This window comes from Pseudonaja textilis, chromosome 1 (assembly GCF_049901715.1).
Source record: "Pseudonaja textilis isolate UNSWEBS1 chromosome 1, rPseTex1.2, whole genome shotgun sequence".
Classification (NCBI taxonomy): domain Eukaryota; kingdom Metazoa; phylum Chordata; class Lepidosauria; order Squamata; family Elapidae; genus Pseudonaja; species Pseudonaja textilis.
Genome location: NC_141990.1, coordinates 123,328,019 through 123,343,497, shown reverse-complemented (window position 1 = coordinate 123,343,497; position 15,479 = coordinate 123,328,019). Strand labels below are relative to the sequence as shown.

Genomic DNA, 15,479 nt, shown 5'->3' with positions numbered 1-15,479 from the left:
GATCATAAGTCGAGGACTACCTGTATATAACAGGCAGACAATGGATTTTGCATAGGAACATGGAATTTTTCCTTCTTTTGATGCTTGAAGGTTTGGTTTAAGTGGAGAGAAGCTTTCTCAAGAGACTAAAATTGACCACAACTATAGAATAGTGACATAGTGGTTTATGTAAAGGGATACATGCTATACAACTGGATTTCAGCCAATGCAACACATCTATTCTTATTTTCCTTTTCATTGCAATGCAGCTGTCAAATTTCATCTACACAATGCCATCTCATAACCATAACTCTATGGGTTATTAAAATATTGTTTACCTTTTATATACATATTTAAAAGACTTTTTCAATGCATTTAAGATTTATTCAGTCTTATTCAGTGGTGCATTTTAAGATGCAAGAATGTTTCATGCCTCATGAAAGGAGGGAATATCAACTGCAAAGATAATCTTCTCTGCTTTCTGGGTGGTTTTGCAGTGCCAATAGATATTACCCATGTGGTAAAGTCTTTTGTAGCCTGAAGCAGGGCAGAAATTTCATCCCATACCCTGTATTATACACAGATAAGACAAACAAGTAATGAAAAGACATGAGTACACACGCATACAATATTATAAAATCAGGGATAGCTCATTATGCATGTTTTATCTTCTCTGTTCTGACTGAGATGAAGCAAAAATGGTCCTTCCTTGATTTAATTAATCCGAGTCACACAAAGAATTACCTAAATTATTTTGTTATCTGAGGTGGGAGCTTTCAGCGATACTTCTCTCCTTGTACAAAAACTACAATGGTGATAATACGAAATAACTCACAAAAGATTGGCTTTTCTGCTGTTTAAGACAGCCATTGCTTTATTATCAGACACAAGCAACCACAACCACTCATGAATAGTTAGTTCTCAAGCAGAAGCTTTATTGTTAGTCACCTATGTTACAAGAATCTCATTAAGACTGACTGGATTCCCTTGGGGATGGTCAGATTAGGCTTCAAGGATTGTGGGGGAGGTCCATTCGATGCTGCTTTCTGCAGTGCAAGGACTCTACGCTCATCCCCCTTCCTCCAATCTAGTTGAAGATTCTACCACGCTTACTCTTCCTTATAAATTTTGAGTTAAGAGCAACAACACACCTTCTTTTGAAATAGTCTGTTCTTTCCCCTTCTGGAAAGTTGTTGGAGATGCAGCCATTCTAGTGCACCATGAAGGAAGAGTACCGGAGGCCATAAATTCCCATCCCCTCCTTTGGTGAAATTGTCTGTCTGTCTATATATATATCTTGTCTTGTGTGAATATTGAGAATAGAGTTAAGGGCACAGAAGAGGGAACTGCCAAGAGCAGGGTTTGTAGGACACTCTTTAAACAGGAAGCTCGAGTTTTCTTTGTTCTGTTGGATATCACACATCTCTATTCCTGTTTTCTATTTCAACTTCCACTTAGAAATTGAATTGAAATTGAAATACTGTTGTAGGATTTGATCCTACATTTTGCATTTTCCTACAGGAGACATTATAGAAATGGAAATATGTTTTTATTCAATCAAGCTCTTGGTTTATTGAGTTTAATACAGTTAGTGCTGACAAGGGTTATTACTAATTTTGTCTCAGAATAACAGATTTGGAAGGGACCTTGGAGATCTTCTAGTCCAACCCCCTGCTTGAGCAGGAGTCCCTAGACCATTTCAGACAAGTGGCTTCCTTAAAAGCTTCTAGTGATGGAGCACCCACAACTTCTGGAGGCAAGCCATTCCACTGATTAATTGTTCTAACTCTAAGGAAATTTCTCCTTAATCTAGGTTGTTTCTCTCCTTGATTAGTTTCCATCCATTGTTTCTTGCCTTGCCTTCTAATGCTTTGAAAAACAAGTTGACCCCCTCTTCTTAATGTCAGTTCCTTAGATATTGGAACACTGCTATCAGGTCAGCCCAGTCCTTCCTTTCACTAGACTAGACAGTTCTAAGGTGCATTAATGGAGGAATAAAATACTGCATCCAGTTTTGGTCACCATGATGTAAAAAGGATGCTGAGACTCTAGAAAGAGTTCAGAGAAGAGCAACACAGATGATTAGGGGACTGGAGGCTAAAACATAAAAAGAACGGTTGCTGGAATTGGGTATATCTAGTTTAATAAAAAGAAGGACTGGGGTGACATGATAGCAGTGTTTCAATATCTCAAGGGCTGCAACAAAGAAGAGGGGTTCAAGCTATTCTCCAAAGCATCTGAAGGCAGAACAAGAAGCAATGGGTGGAAACTCATCAAGGAGAGAAGCAACTTAGAACTAAGGAGAAATTTCCTGATAGTTAGAACAATTAATCAGTGGAACAACTTGCCTCCAGAAGTTGGGAATGCTCCAACGCTGGGAGTTTTTAAAAAGATGTTGAATAACCATTTGTCTGGAGTGGTTTCCTTCCTAAGCAGGAGGTTGGACTAGAAGACCTCCAGGGTCCCTTCCAACTCTTCTCTTCTCTTTTCTTCTCTTCTCCCAATGGGACATCCTGTTGGCATGTCCCATGTTCTGCCTTTGAAATTAATCCTTGGACCAGATGTCTGTTTTAAAAAATAGTATCCTTATGATCTGGTCTGTCTCTCTTTAACAATAAGATAAAATATTAATTATTAAGTTTTGCAATGGATTAGCTTCAGCAAAAAGCCAGGTACACCATGATTTATTTTGTTGTTGTGTTTTATTGTTGGTAATTCAAGCTGAGTAGATGCAGTTGTGGGGTTGACTGAGAATACAAATAAGGCCAACGTTATGCATTCTGATTTCTATATAAATACAGCAATATGAAATAAGCTATTGGACACCATGGCTGCACTCACACAGAGCAGAAATCCTTTAGCCTAATAGATCAAATGAAATTACTTGTGCTGCTCACATAATGCTTGGCTATAACACAAAGTCACCTATTTCTCAAAGAAATGTAGTACAAAGTATAATTTGCCCATAAACCAAACACCTGGAAACAAGTGCTTTATAACAGATGCTGTTTAATAATGGGTATACTCTAAAATGTAAAGCAAGTAATGGAAAAAAGAGGGTTGTTGTGTGCTCACAGAATGATGGCAACATATTCACTCTTGGGAACATAATAAAAAAAGGATTTGAATTGTAAGATTACAGATACCCTCAAGTTGTCCAGAGCCCCCGCCCCCCCCGCAAAAAAAGTATATTACTTGTGCTTTCTCTTTGAATAGATGGGGCATGCTAGAAGATGCAGAAGGACAATGGCAAAAATATTGGGTAAGTGCATAGGAACAAAGCTCTAATCCAAATATAAAATTATTTGTGCTTGTTTGCTTTTGAAATCAGTAGAAAAAGTAGCTGTAATTAACAAGCATGCTCAGTTTTCAGCAAAACATATATTTCCCCCCCACCCCCCAATCAAGGAGAGGACCAACCTAGAAATAAGGAGAAATTTTCTGACAATGAGAACAATTAAGCAGTGGAACAACTTGCCTCCAGAAGTTGTGGATGCTCCAACACTGGACTTGTCCTGTCTCATGCACAGAGGTGGATTTGTAGGTGTGCAGATGCAGATATATAAATTCCACAAAACATCCATAACAAAGCACATTTATTGGTACATCAGGTATCTTCATAACTCACATTTATGTCAAAAATTCTTCTATAATGACCAATCCTTTGTATATCAACCTTGCAGGTAAAAGATGGTTATTTCCTAACCCCTCTCATAGCGATAAGCTGCTTATCAGTTCATGAGTCCAGGCAAGAATGGAGGGAAACCTCCCCCAACCCCTCAAGGGTCAATTTAGTTACCAATCAGGATTACAGATGTGGCCACGTGACATGAACTACATTTCCCAGGATACCTTTAACTAAATTTACCATGATACATTCCCTTAAAGGGACAGCTCATAATTCCTAAGTAACTCTCCAATTCCCATAGACTGGCTGGGACAGCACAGGAAGTTTTTAAGAAGAGCTTAGAAACCATTTGTCTGAAATGGTATAGGGTTTCCTGCCTGGGCAAGGGGTTGGAGCAGGGACTGGCTTTGTGTATATATATTCTATATATACACAAAGCTACTTTGTAGTGAAATCATCTAAATCTCCTTTTGATTTAACCTCAATGGACTGTTTTTATTTTATTTGCCGTATATTTGTAATTTGAGCATTATAGCATATTGCCTTAATTGCTCATCACTATCAAAACAGGGGATATTGTGTTAAGTTTGCAGTACATACCAAATTTGGGGGCAAAAAAATGCCACGTTAGGATTTTTTCCTCACTAGATAATAACAATCATTGTTCAGTGACTGCAGTTCAACTAAATAAATGAAAGGTCCACCGAATGTATTCTACATCCCATCCCATTTTATAGCTCGAAGTTCCTATCACATACAGTTCTGCATTTTTAATTATCTAAATTAGCTATGGAATACAGATGGAGAGAAGATATTTAATCTTAGCTTCCCCTTAAGTCATTTTGTGGTCAAATTATTCCTTGCACGCTACCCAGCAGGGAAGTTTGAGAGTCAAAAATGCAGCAAGAAGTTTGATTTTGAACTTTCAAAACAAGCAAGCAAGCAAGCAAGCAAGCAAACAAACCCAAAATTAAGAGCTAAGTGCTCACTTTTTTGTGTGTCCAAATTCATGCTCTTTCTTGACTGATTTTAACCAAAAGGGACATATTACTGACATCCTTAAAACAGGTTTCCCCCTCAGAGCATCCATTTTGTTAATCCCTTTTTAGTTCAGTCCCCGCAACTAAAGTCACTTTGGGATAGAACGGGATTACCAAGGGGTAGAATCTTTATTAGTCTAAATGACATTTTCCCCCTGCATTAATTTTCCCAAGTGAGCCTCTCTATCCAGTTTTTAATAGCTCTTTTTGGAGAAAAGCTAAGTATCAAGGTCAATAACCCTCAGACTTTTTCAACAGTTGTTGCTCCAACTCTTTATTCTAAGGAGTCAAAGCAGATTACATATCTTGAAAAACAGTACATGCGTCAGTCCTAATCCCTGTTATTGCCTTGCTTGGTTGCTGATAAGGTGTTTGAACATTTTTGAAAAGCACAAAAGAAAAAATGGTCAGGTGGCTCTTAAAATTTTAAAAAAAGATGTCATGAACTGATCACAGTTTTGTCCAACAGCAGCTAACCTCTTCAGGGAGGTTCACTTTAGGGGTATAATTTTAGTAGACTCTGATTAGACTTTATCAACTCCAAGGTTCTTGTAAACTTTGATATCTCTGCTGTCATGTTGGCTGGGGAATTCTGGGAGTTGAAGTTTACAGATCTTTTCAAACTTGGTGTCTTTAAAATATGTGATCTTCAACTCAATATGTGAATTCCCCAGCCAGCAAACAATTGCCTAGTTTGAAAAACATTGCTATATAGAGTTATCTTGCAGCATTTCCTTTTGCACCGTCTTATCTCTAAAAACACCAGGTAACATGGGACATGTAGCACCCAGACTATATGAAGGTAACCTCTTGGGAAAAAGTGTCTTTAATAAATCTTTGTCTAGTCTCATAAGGTCTGTAGAGTGTCACAAGAAGAAGTCTATTTATTAGGCTCTCAGTTGAAGACGGAAAGTTTAAACTTCTCTTCCCTCCCTGTTTCCTGCAATACAGATCAAGATAATCCTACCTGGCATTATAAAAAAGGATCATTGATTGCTAATTAATCATCACCCTGAGATATAGTTATGTTAGGTCTTCAAGTAGCTCTTTAAAAAAAATATTTGGAAGCAACAATTGTAAACTGGATGAGAAAGCTCCTCTTTTGCTTTCTTTTTCTTCTCGTTATAATTTGATTGTGTTTGCTATAATAAAATATTTTCTCTTCTCCACCCCTAGATTGCTGCAAATTCCTGGGGAATTTCCTGGGGAGAAAACGGTTATTTCAGGATTTTACGAGGACAAAACGAATGTGATATTGAAAAACTGATCATAGCTACCAAATGTCACCTTTAAGAGATTTTCATTATGGCTACTATTTTGTTCTACATAGTTTTTTGTACAAATAGAATATAAAACCTCTAACCTTAATAGAGGCACACTTATATTTGTTATTTTCCCTTCACTAAATATACTGCATTTCTATGTCAGCTGTAAAACTGTCGGTGAACATTTAAATGTGAGTCCAGCATAGTGAAAGACTCTTATTCTGTCTTCACTTCTACTGGTATTTAGATGATCATATTCATTATTGAAACAGTCCAAATGCAGTAAACACGGAATGAGAACAATTGGCTCAGTCTTTTTCTTTTCTTCTGAATTGTGATCAATCTCAGACTTGTGAGATTGTGTATTTTTAACCACCAGAGTCCCTGAGAAAAATGAATTAAAAACCCCCAGAACTGGCTTGCTTCAAAAATAACAGATGAATATCATTATTTAACTATATTTATAATCACATGCCTTTGTATCCTGTCTTTGCTTGAACCTATTTCTTTGCATGACTATGTCTTTCTTTCAAAGGAGTTAAGGAGGGGCCTCCTGATAGTTACAAGTAATTGTGGCTGGCTGTTTCATTCCTGCCTCTGAGAGCCAATTTGATGGAATACAGCAGTGCAGGAATACTTTCAAGTCTTTCTTCTCCCCCACACCACACAAATATTTTTATTAAATGTATAAAGCAGGGGTGGACAACTATGCCCTCTTTATCATCTGCGGACTTCAACTCCCAGAATTCCTGAGCTGTATCAGGAATTCTGGGAGTTGACGTCCATAAATTGTAAGGGGCCTATATAGGTACTCCTTGACTTACAACCACAATTGAGCCCAGAATTTATATTACTATAAGTGAGAAATTTGTTAATTGAGTTTTATCCCATTTTACAACTACATTTGCTACATTTGTTAAGTGAATCACTGCAGTTGTTAAATTAGCAACATTCTTCTTAAGTGAATCTGGCTTCCCCATTGACTTTGCTTGTCAGAAGGTCACAAAAGGGGGTCATATGTCCCTGGGACAGTGCACCCATCATAAATAAGGACCAGTTGTCAATCATCTGAATATAAATCACATGACCAAGGGGATGCTGCTGCAATAGTGGTAAGTGTGAAAAGTGGTCATAAGTCACTTTTTTCATTGCTGTTGTAACTTTGAAAGGTCACTGAATGAAGCGTTGTAAGTCAAGGACCAGCTGTAATTGCCCACCCCATGTATAAAGCAAAGAAAAAGAAAACTATACAGTAATAAAAAAGAAAGCTAAAGAAAAGAAACAAAAATATACCGGGCATATATTCATGGAAACATATACATGCATTACAATTTTAGAATAAATGTTTCAATAAATGGAAGCTATAATTTATTACAGCCATTCACAGTTAGTCTATACTTATTGTACCCTATGACTGTCATTAAGTGTTGTACCTTATGATTCTTGATTCTTGATCAATGTATCTTTTCTTTTATGTATACTGAGAGTATTTGCACCAAGACAAATTCCTTGTGTGTCCAATCACACTTGGCCAATAAATCTCTCTCTCTCTCTCTCTCTCTCTCTCCCTCCCATGCTCCATCTATCTACGGTGTTTCTCATATAATAAGGCCGGGTCTTTTTTTTTTTTTTGAGCCCCGAAAAAATGGCTAGGCCGTCTTTTCGGGGGTGACTTAATTTCCCCCCCTTGCATCTTTGAGCGGGCAGGTAGCGATGGCTTGGATGTTGACCTCGGCGTTGGTGGGGACTGCATATTGGGGTCAACGCAGGCAGCACCATATCTGGGTGTGCAACAAAAGTATTTCCTAAGGGCAAGCCCCCCCTCACCATTCCCCCATTTTGCATGTTTTAATATAGGCCTTAATTTGGGGGGGAGGGGCTTAATTTCATTTCATGCCTATAAAACATGCTGGGACTTCCTATTGGGGGAGGCCGTATTGTTGGAGAAACAGGGTATCTATATCTATATCTATATAAAACTGATAACTTAGTGGTTCATAAATTGCTAGTGACATCAATTCGGCAGTCCATTGGATAGTATGTTTCCCTTTCCAAGGCTGAAAGAAGAATATTGGAAAACCATTTTCTCTGTCCAGATGTCAGTGTTCATGTGGTAAGAATAAACCTCAGAAGTGTATGAACAGCTGAAAATACTGAATCTCAACATTGAGGTAATTCATGAAATTACCTTATTTCCCAAATGGGAACAATTTGTCGGACACTTCATTAAATGAAACAATTTTATTGCATCTTCAACAATACGATTTTAGGTCCTACTAGTGGCAGGGAGTCATGAGGGGGTCCACAAAACTGTTTTTGATTCAGAAGTACGAGTACATTTACTGTTTCTAATAAAGTGTCTGAGATAACCATTCCGAATGGCTGACCCGGGATGTAATTAATCTGGCGCGGCTCCCTGTCTATTCACAAAATAAAGTACATTCAATTGAGAGAAACCAAATAAATGTATTAAGATTAAATTGCATCCAGAGGCAAAATTAAATGTGTATGTGTAAAGATATTTCTCTCTCTCTCTCTCTCTCTCTCTCTCTCTATCTATCTTATCTATTTAAAATAGCATCATGCATTCCTTTTCTCTAAAAAACAATTTCCCTTTATGACAATATTAGCAACTGCACTAAAGTGATTTCTAAGCAAACCCTGTAATAATTTTTTCCTTAAATTAATTCAGGACACTTTGGTTAACCAAAAGATTCAAAGATATTTCTTCCCCATCAGCTTTGCACAGACAGAACTCTACAAGCATATATTTCTTTGCTGCACGTAAAAATGTCACCCTGCCTTTCCGATGCATACATATATCTCCCCCCAGCCGGGCTTTCACAGGAACAGATGCAGAGAAGCTTTTTCCTTGAAGGTTTGGGATTCTGCCATTTTAAAACCCATCCTGTGAATAGGGAGCAGTTTTAAGCATCATTGCCAGAAGCTAAAGGGCATCCATGAAGCTTGTTTATCCTTGGAGAAAGGAAGCCAAATTACTTCATCTGGCAGGCATTGAAGTACTAAAGCCAGGAGGAATAGGCCTTAGAGGTCCCAAAGGTGCTTTCCAAAAGGCAATTGGATTTTTTGGTGTTTTTTTCTCTCTAATGGTTCCCTTCTCACCCAAGAAGCTTCTTCTCAGAACTGAAGAAACTTCTTTGACAAGAAGCTAAACATTGTCAAAGAAAAAAACCCCAAGAAAGTCCAGTTGCCTTTTGGAAAACCATCTTTGGGACATTTAAGGACTATTTTTCCTAGGATGATTGAGAATCTCCATAGACAATGGGCCTTAGACGCCCTTCTACCTCCCAACAAGTGACATAGAGTTGGAGGTTTAAAGGGCAGCATTTTAATTTAAAGCAAACCAGGAGAAGTTGAGGGCAGGTGACATCTTCTGGCATTGCTCTGCTGATTTCAGATAAAGCTACAGAGCCTTTTCTTTTTTTTTTTTTTTTGAAAATTTTACTTGGGTTGTCACAAAAACAAAATACAAATAAAACAACTTTTTTGAAAATAGCATGGTCCCAGGTTATCACTTCTTCATACAGACACAAAACTCAATTTCATGCTCATTTTTATATTCTTTTCCGTATCTCATTATCGTTTTATATTTTCTACATAATTTTTCCCCTCTTCTAATTTTCTCAACTTGGTTTTGATTATCTCAATTCAAATCATTATATTTATACTTTTGTCTGTCCTGTTACAATTTCCCATTTCTTATTAAACAAATTTTTCCCTGTAGTTACCAATTAGAGTATAGCATTCAATATAATACATAACTTCCAAATGAATTCTGCTTGGTACATTCTTAAAATAGACACTATATTCTTAAAAAGAAAAAAAATTATATATATATGTAAATAAAACACATCCCATTCTAATTCAATTCTATCATTAATATGCATTAAAATCTTAACATCTTTAACATTTCTTTTCAATTGAATATCATACTTCCTTGGGAACACTTATAAACTTTCCATAGTTAATTCTTTTTTTTCCCGTATTTCTCACTTATATTTTTATAAATCATTACTAATAATTAAAAATGTTCCCTTTTAATTCTCTCAATCATTTTAATTCATGTATTTATTAACAAAGATCCCACTGCATTACAATAAATATTTTATCCATCATCATATTTTCTAAAGTTATTTCTATTTGTAATATAACAAAGCTATCTTATGTACCTTTGCAGAATCCCTTTTACAATTAATTTTTCACCCATTATCTCTAAACAAACTTATGGTTACAATCCTTAGGTCTTTTCCCTATTTCTCCATTTCTTGCTTCTGTCTTTTACAACTTCTTTCATGGCAAGGCAAGGCAAGCCGAGCGACCGTCCCGAAGCCGTCGCAAAGCCCATCGAAACAGGTACAAAGGAGGAGTTGAAGGTGGTGGGGAGAAGCGGGGGACGGCTGGCTGGCCGGTCGCTCAGCTCACCTTGCCATGCGTGCTGATGCCGGTACCAGGCCACGGATGATTTTGTGATGCCGGTACTGGGCCACAGTACAAAAAAGGTGGGGGCCACTGATCTAGATGCAAAAACCAAAAATCACCAAGTAATCCAAATAATCCAAGGCTGTTTCTACTGGCTTCTTTTTTCTCTTCCTGGGGTTCTATTATTTTGTTACCAAGTTTCCATTAAAATGTATCTTTGAGGAATCTTGTTAAAATTTCACTGTAAGTTCCTTTTAATTACAGTTCCATTTCTTAATTCCAGACAGTCTTCTCCATTTTTCCAGATCCTGGCCTTCTATTCTTTTTTTTTTCTCCTTTCCAGCTTTTAAAAACTTTTAAATGTCCAGAAATCTTTATTTATCCCTTTGACTTTTATTTTCAGCTTAGATGCCTATTAATGTCAAAGTGGATTTTTTTTCCAGTTTCTTGCTTAAGTCTCTTAGCTGTCAGTATAAGGAAGGGAAGAAAAAAAACGTAATCCTTTCCCTTCTCTCTCTCCTTCGCAGCTTCAAAATCTTCTTTGGGAACAATGTTGTTAAGTTTAAATTCCAGGGTACCTTATTTGTTGCTTTTGCTGTTTGACCCAGTCAACCAAAACTTTCTCTTCTTATCTTCCTCCTGCACACTCTTTTCTGGTTGAGTTCTTCTTTCTGGCCACCGCTACAACTGCCTTTGGGAAAGGGAGTAATGGACAGCTGGGGAGGAGAGATGCGGCTCTCCTCAACCCTGCAGGCAGTCTCCCCCCTCTTCACCACCTCTACGGGGTGGCTTAGCCCCGAAACCAGCTGGCTCGGGGCGCTCCAGCAGCAAGCACGGATCGAAGCCTCGCAGAGATGAGGTTTTGGTCTGTCGCCAAAGAAGCTCAAACCGGAAGTTCAGGGCTTTTCCTGATCGTTTCACTACTGCCCTTCTCTCTAATGATCCATAGTTCTTCTCACCATACTTCACCCTGACCTTTTGCTGAGCTCTTTCTGGAAGTGAATGTCTGGTTCCGTCCAGACATATTGATTCCTGGGAGGTAGGTTCTATGGGCATCAGATTCAGGCAGGAAAAACCATCATTGAAATTCCTTACAGGGTTCATTTTTGAGCCCAGGGAGTTGCATGAAATAAAGTTCTTTATACTTCATCCAAGAGCAATGGCCACATTACATGAGTGGGCACATGAAGGACCCCTCCATCCCAGTTTGTGTGTGTGTGTGTGCGTGTGTGTGCGCGTGTGTGTATGCGTGTGCGTGTGTGTATGCGTGTGCGTGTATGCATATATATAAAACAACCATTTCCCTCTATAAAGTACCATCCCCTTATCATTTCCTGTCTCCCACCATTCTTTATAAGGGACTCCCTTCCTTCCTTGCCAGGGCCTGAGAATACAGGCAGTCCTTGACTTATGATTACAATTGAGCCCACAATTTCTGTTGTTAAGCAAGACAGTCGGTAAGTGAGTTGTGCCCCATTTTATGACATTTTTTGCCATAGTTGTTAAACGAATCATTGCAGTTGTCAAGTGAATTGTGCAGACCTTGCTTGTCAGAAGCCAAGATGGGAAGGTTACAAATGGTGATGACCCCAGGACAGTGAAATAGTCGTAAATACATGCTGGTTGCCAAGTTTTGATCACCTGATCATGGGATGCTGTAAGGTCATCACCATTGAAACCTTATCACAAGGTCATAAGTCACTTTTTTCCAGGGCTCTTGTAACTTAGGACTACCTATACTTATATCTAAGGAAAATCCTTATCTCTCTTCTGTGGGTAAACTACTTTGAAGTTCTGTGAACAATGAAGTGTAAGTCAGCTAACAAATGTTAAAGCAAAATCAAAGGAGGCATGGTTTGCCTGCCTTCGTAAAAGTGTAAATGCTCAAATAAAATATTTTAATACTATATTATATAAAATACTTTAACACCACCACCCACCGTTCTCTCTAAGTGAGACAGCAGTTGTTAAAACATGGTCCTGGGCTTGTGCAATGTGTGATTTTGCCCAGTAAAGCAAGTAATGATTCCCAGCTTCAATGAGTAGAACCCAGCCTTTTTCCATGTGAATCAGGCCTTGCAACACGATCACTGTTCCCCCATACCTGTAAGGGACTGGGACTGGGGCACATTTTGCCTTGTAAATCAAGATCAGAAGCAGCAGGAAGGGAATTCTCTTTACAGTAGTCCCTTCCCTGCCCTTCTCTTTTCTCTTTCCTTTCCCTTCTCTTCCCTCACCTCCCTCTTTCATTCTCCTTTCCCTTCCCAACTCTCTCCTTCTTTCCCTTTCCTTTCCCTTCCTCTTTCCTTCCCTTTTCTCTTTCCCTTCCCTTCTCTCTCCTCCCTTCCCTTCTTTCCCTTCCCTTCCCTTCTCTTTTCCTTTCCTTTCCCTTCCCTTCCTCTTTCCCTCTTTTCTCTTTCCTTTCCCTTCTCTCTCGTCCCCTTTTCTTCTCCTTCCCCTCCCTTCTCCTTTCCCTTCCCCATCCCTCACTCTAACCGACTGATCAGATGCTGGACATAGGTGCAGAAGTCTTCCAGAAGTCTCATGTGGCAATTGCTTGTTCTGGGTCTGAAAGAAAACACATTTTCCCACTGTGCATGTCTAACAGGACTTTCTGTTCTGTTATGACTTTCTTGTAGCTGATAATGTTCTACTGTTATCTACCCATAATAAAGCATGTTAAAAGATTTAAGGTGACCAACCATCCTCCTTTTGTAAGTTCTGTCCTCTCTCGAAAAGTGTCCTCCTACATGTTCTCCTTTTTGATATTTGAAGACTAATCTGTAAATCTCCATATTTGATCTATGCCAATCCGATCCGTTGTGTGTGATCTGACGTATTTGTATTTGACATGACGATTCGTCAAGGCTCGGTACAGTGCGGAGAGACGTGATTATGAGACGCATGCGCTCCACACACAGGAGAATTGTTTTGAGAGAGTGTGCCGTGCGCAAGTGGCTTTGTTTTGTTTTTTTTCTTCAATTTATTTGTGTCCTCCTTTTCATTGTAAAAGAGTTGGTCATCTTAGAAGATTCCACACTCATCACTGCAGAGGTGGTATTCAGCAGGTTCTGATCAGTTCTGGAGAACCGGTAGCGGAAATTTTGAGTAGTTCAGAGAACCGGCAAGTACCACCTCTGACTGGCCCCACCTCCCGAGTTTCAACTGATCGGCTGGGTCTTCTTTTGTTGCCCTGCACAGGAGAACGGAGCTGGAAAGCAGGTTAGTGGGGTGGGGAGGGAATGGGGATTTTATAGTATCCTTCCCCTGCCATGCCCACCAAGCCACACCCACCAAGTCAAGCCATGCCCACCAAGCCACACCCACAGAACCGGTAGTAAAAATAATTGAATCCCACCACTGCATCACTGCTGTAAAGAAAAACCAATTTGTAAACCTAGAGAGAGTTCATCTCACTAAAAAGTAATATGGTTACACACTGCAAGGGCCTAGGGAGAGTTAAAAAAGATTATTGATATAAAGAGAACTGTATCAAAGAGTGTAACCATGAGTAAACTTTTATGCAGTCCTTCATTTAAATACGGATAGCCCTCGACTTACTATTTGTTTAGCAACAATTCAACAGTGACTTCGAAAGCACTGAAAAAATTGACTTGCCTCACACCTATTGCCATTGCAGCATCACCCCATTCACATGATCAAATTTAGGCACTTGGCAAACATTTAGGATGGTTGCATCCTAAATCCCAGGGTCATGCGTTCACCATTTCTAACCTTCCCAGCTGGTTTTCAATAATTGAAGTCAATGGGGAAGCCACCATGGAAGGTCACATGCTGCTGAGGTAAGCACCCTCATCCAGCCCACCTGTGCTTGTGCCCCACCAGCCCCTTGCACACCTTTACACACCCCTTTGCATCCTCACACACCCTCCCTAAACTACACTGTATCTCTTATACTTCCCCACAGACCCCTGTACTCTCTTGCACCCTTGCCTCTCACATACCTCCTCCCTGATCCTCCTCCACTCACTCACACACCTAGATGGATCCTCCCTGGACCCTTCCCTGCACCCCTATGCATCCCCTCTCTCCCTCCCCCACCTGGCAGCAGCCACTTACCTGCAACTTGCAATTTCCTGCAGGCTTCACCACTGAAAACTGGGACAGCAGGGATTGCCAACATGACATGATGCAGTGGTGTATTGCAGCTGCTATGCTTAATGACAGCAATTCCGGTCCCAATTGCAGTCATAAATTGAGGGTTACATTGTAAGGTCCCAGAAGTTTCCCCAAGCCACTGAGATGCCAAAGTGTGAGACTTGAGATGAGGTTTGCAAAAATAACAGCTTTTTTATTCTTTGGCCAAAGCAAAAAGTCTGGGTGAATACTATGTCCAAATCATACAGACAAAATGCATGTGAGGAATAGCCACATCCTGTGAGAGTGGCTCAGAGTATTATATACATTTTACGCTGATAGAATCAAAGTTTATCCAATCAGAGACAAAGGTTCGATATTAATGTCGGCAATGTCTTGCCCATGCCCTCCCCTTCCTTATCCATGGAGCATTCTTTGTCCATGCTCTGTCCATACATTGTTATTTTTTTACAGTTTTACACAGTATCCCTTGTCCTTGTGTGTTCGTGCTCCTAGGTAGCTGCCCCCCACCCCATCTATGGAGCAGGATGTTCCTGGGAATTATCTCCAAGGATGTGTCTAGCTCTGAAGCAAATTGCAGAGGCGAGAAACCAGATAGAAAAGGATACAATTATCTTACCGAATGAATTCCTAAAAAATGATTCTCATCCTAAGCAAAAGAGTACAATCAACTTCTTTAACAGAAGTGTTAAAGGCTGTCAAAATGCCTTTCTTCTGAGGATTCGATTTTCCTGTTGGGAGAGCTCCGGTGCAGGATACAGACAACTGCTTGAAAGCTGGATCTTTTTATTTTTCAGGAAGGTGAGAGATAGCAAGAAGTCTGCGTTCCTGGGCTAGCTAGCTTTGTATGATAAGTCCCTGATTTTTTATACATTTTCTCCTTCTGTGTGTGTGTGCTTGTGTTTGTATTTCTTAATGTTTTAAATCCTGTCAGGGGTTGTCTTCATTTCTGCCGGAGGGTAAACTCCGCGGGGTGCAGAAGGCAAACTTTGCAGGGTGGTTTGATTG

At 39.4% G+C, this 15,479-nt stretch overlaps 1 protein-coding gene across 1 annotated transcript in view; it reads left to right on the top strand.

Annotated features, from left to right (window-relative positions):
- The window catches only part of TINAG (tubulointerstitial nephritis antigen), a 32,594-nt gene extending 26,523 nt beyond the window's left edge, over positions 1-6,071 (top strand). Inside the window, exons 10-11 of the mRNA XM_026726556.2 lie at positions 3,196-3,241; positions 5,824-6,071. Coding sequence (XP_026582341.2) covers positions 3,196-3,241; positions 5,824-5,940 — 163 coding nt within the window. The 3' untranslated portion in view covers positions 5,941-6,071. The remainder of the gene's footprint in view (positions 1-3,195; positions 3,242-5,823) is intronic.
- The last annotated feature ends 9,408 nt before the right edge of the window (positions 6,072-15,479 follow it).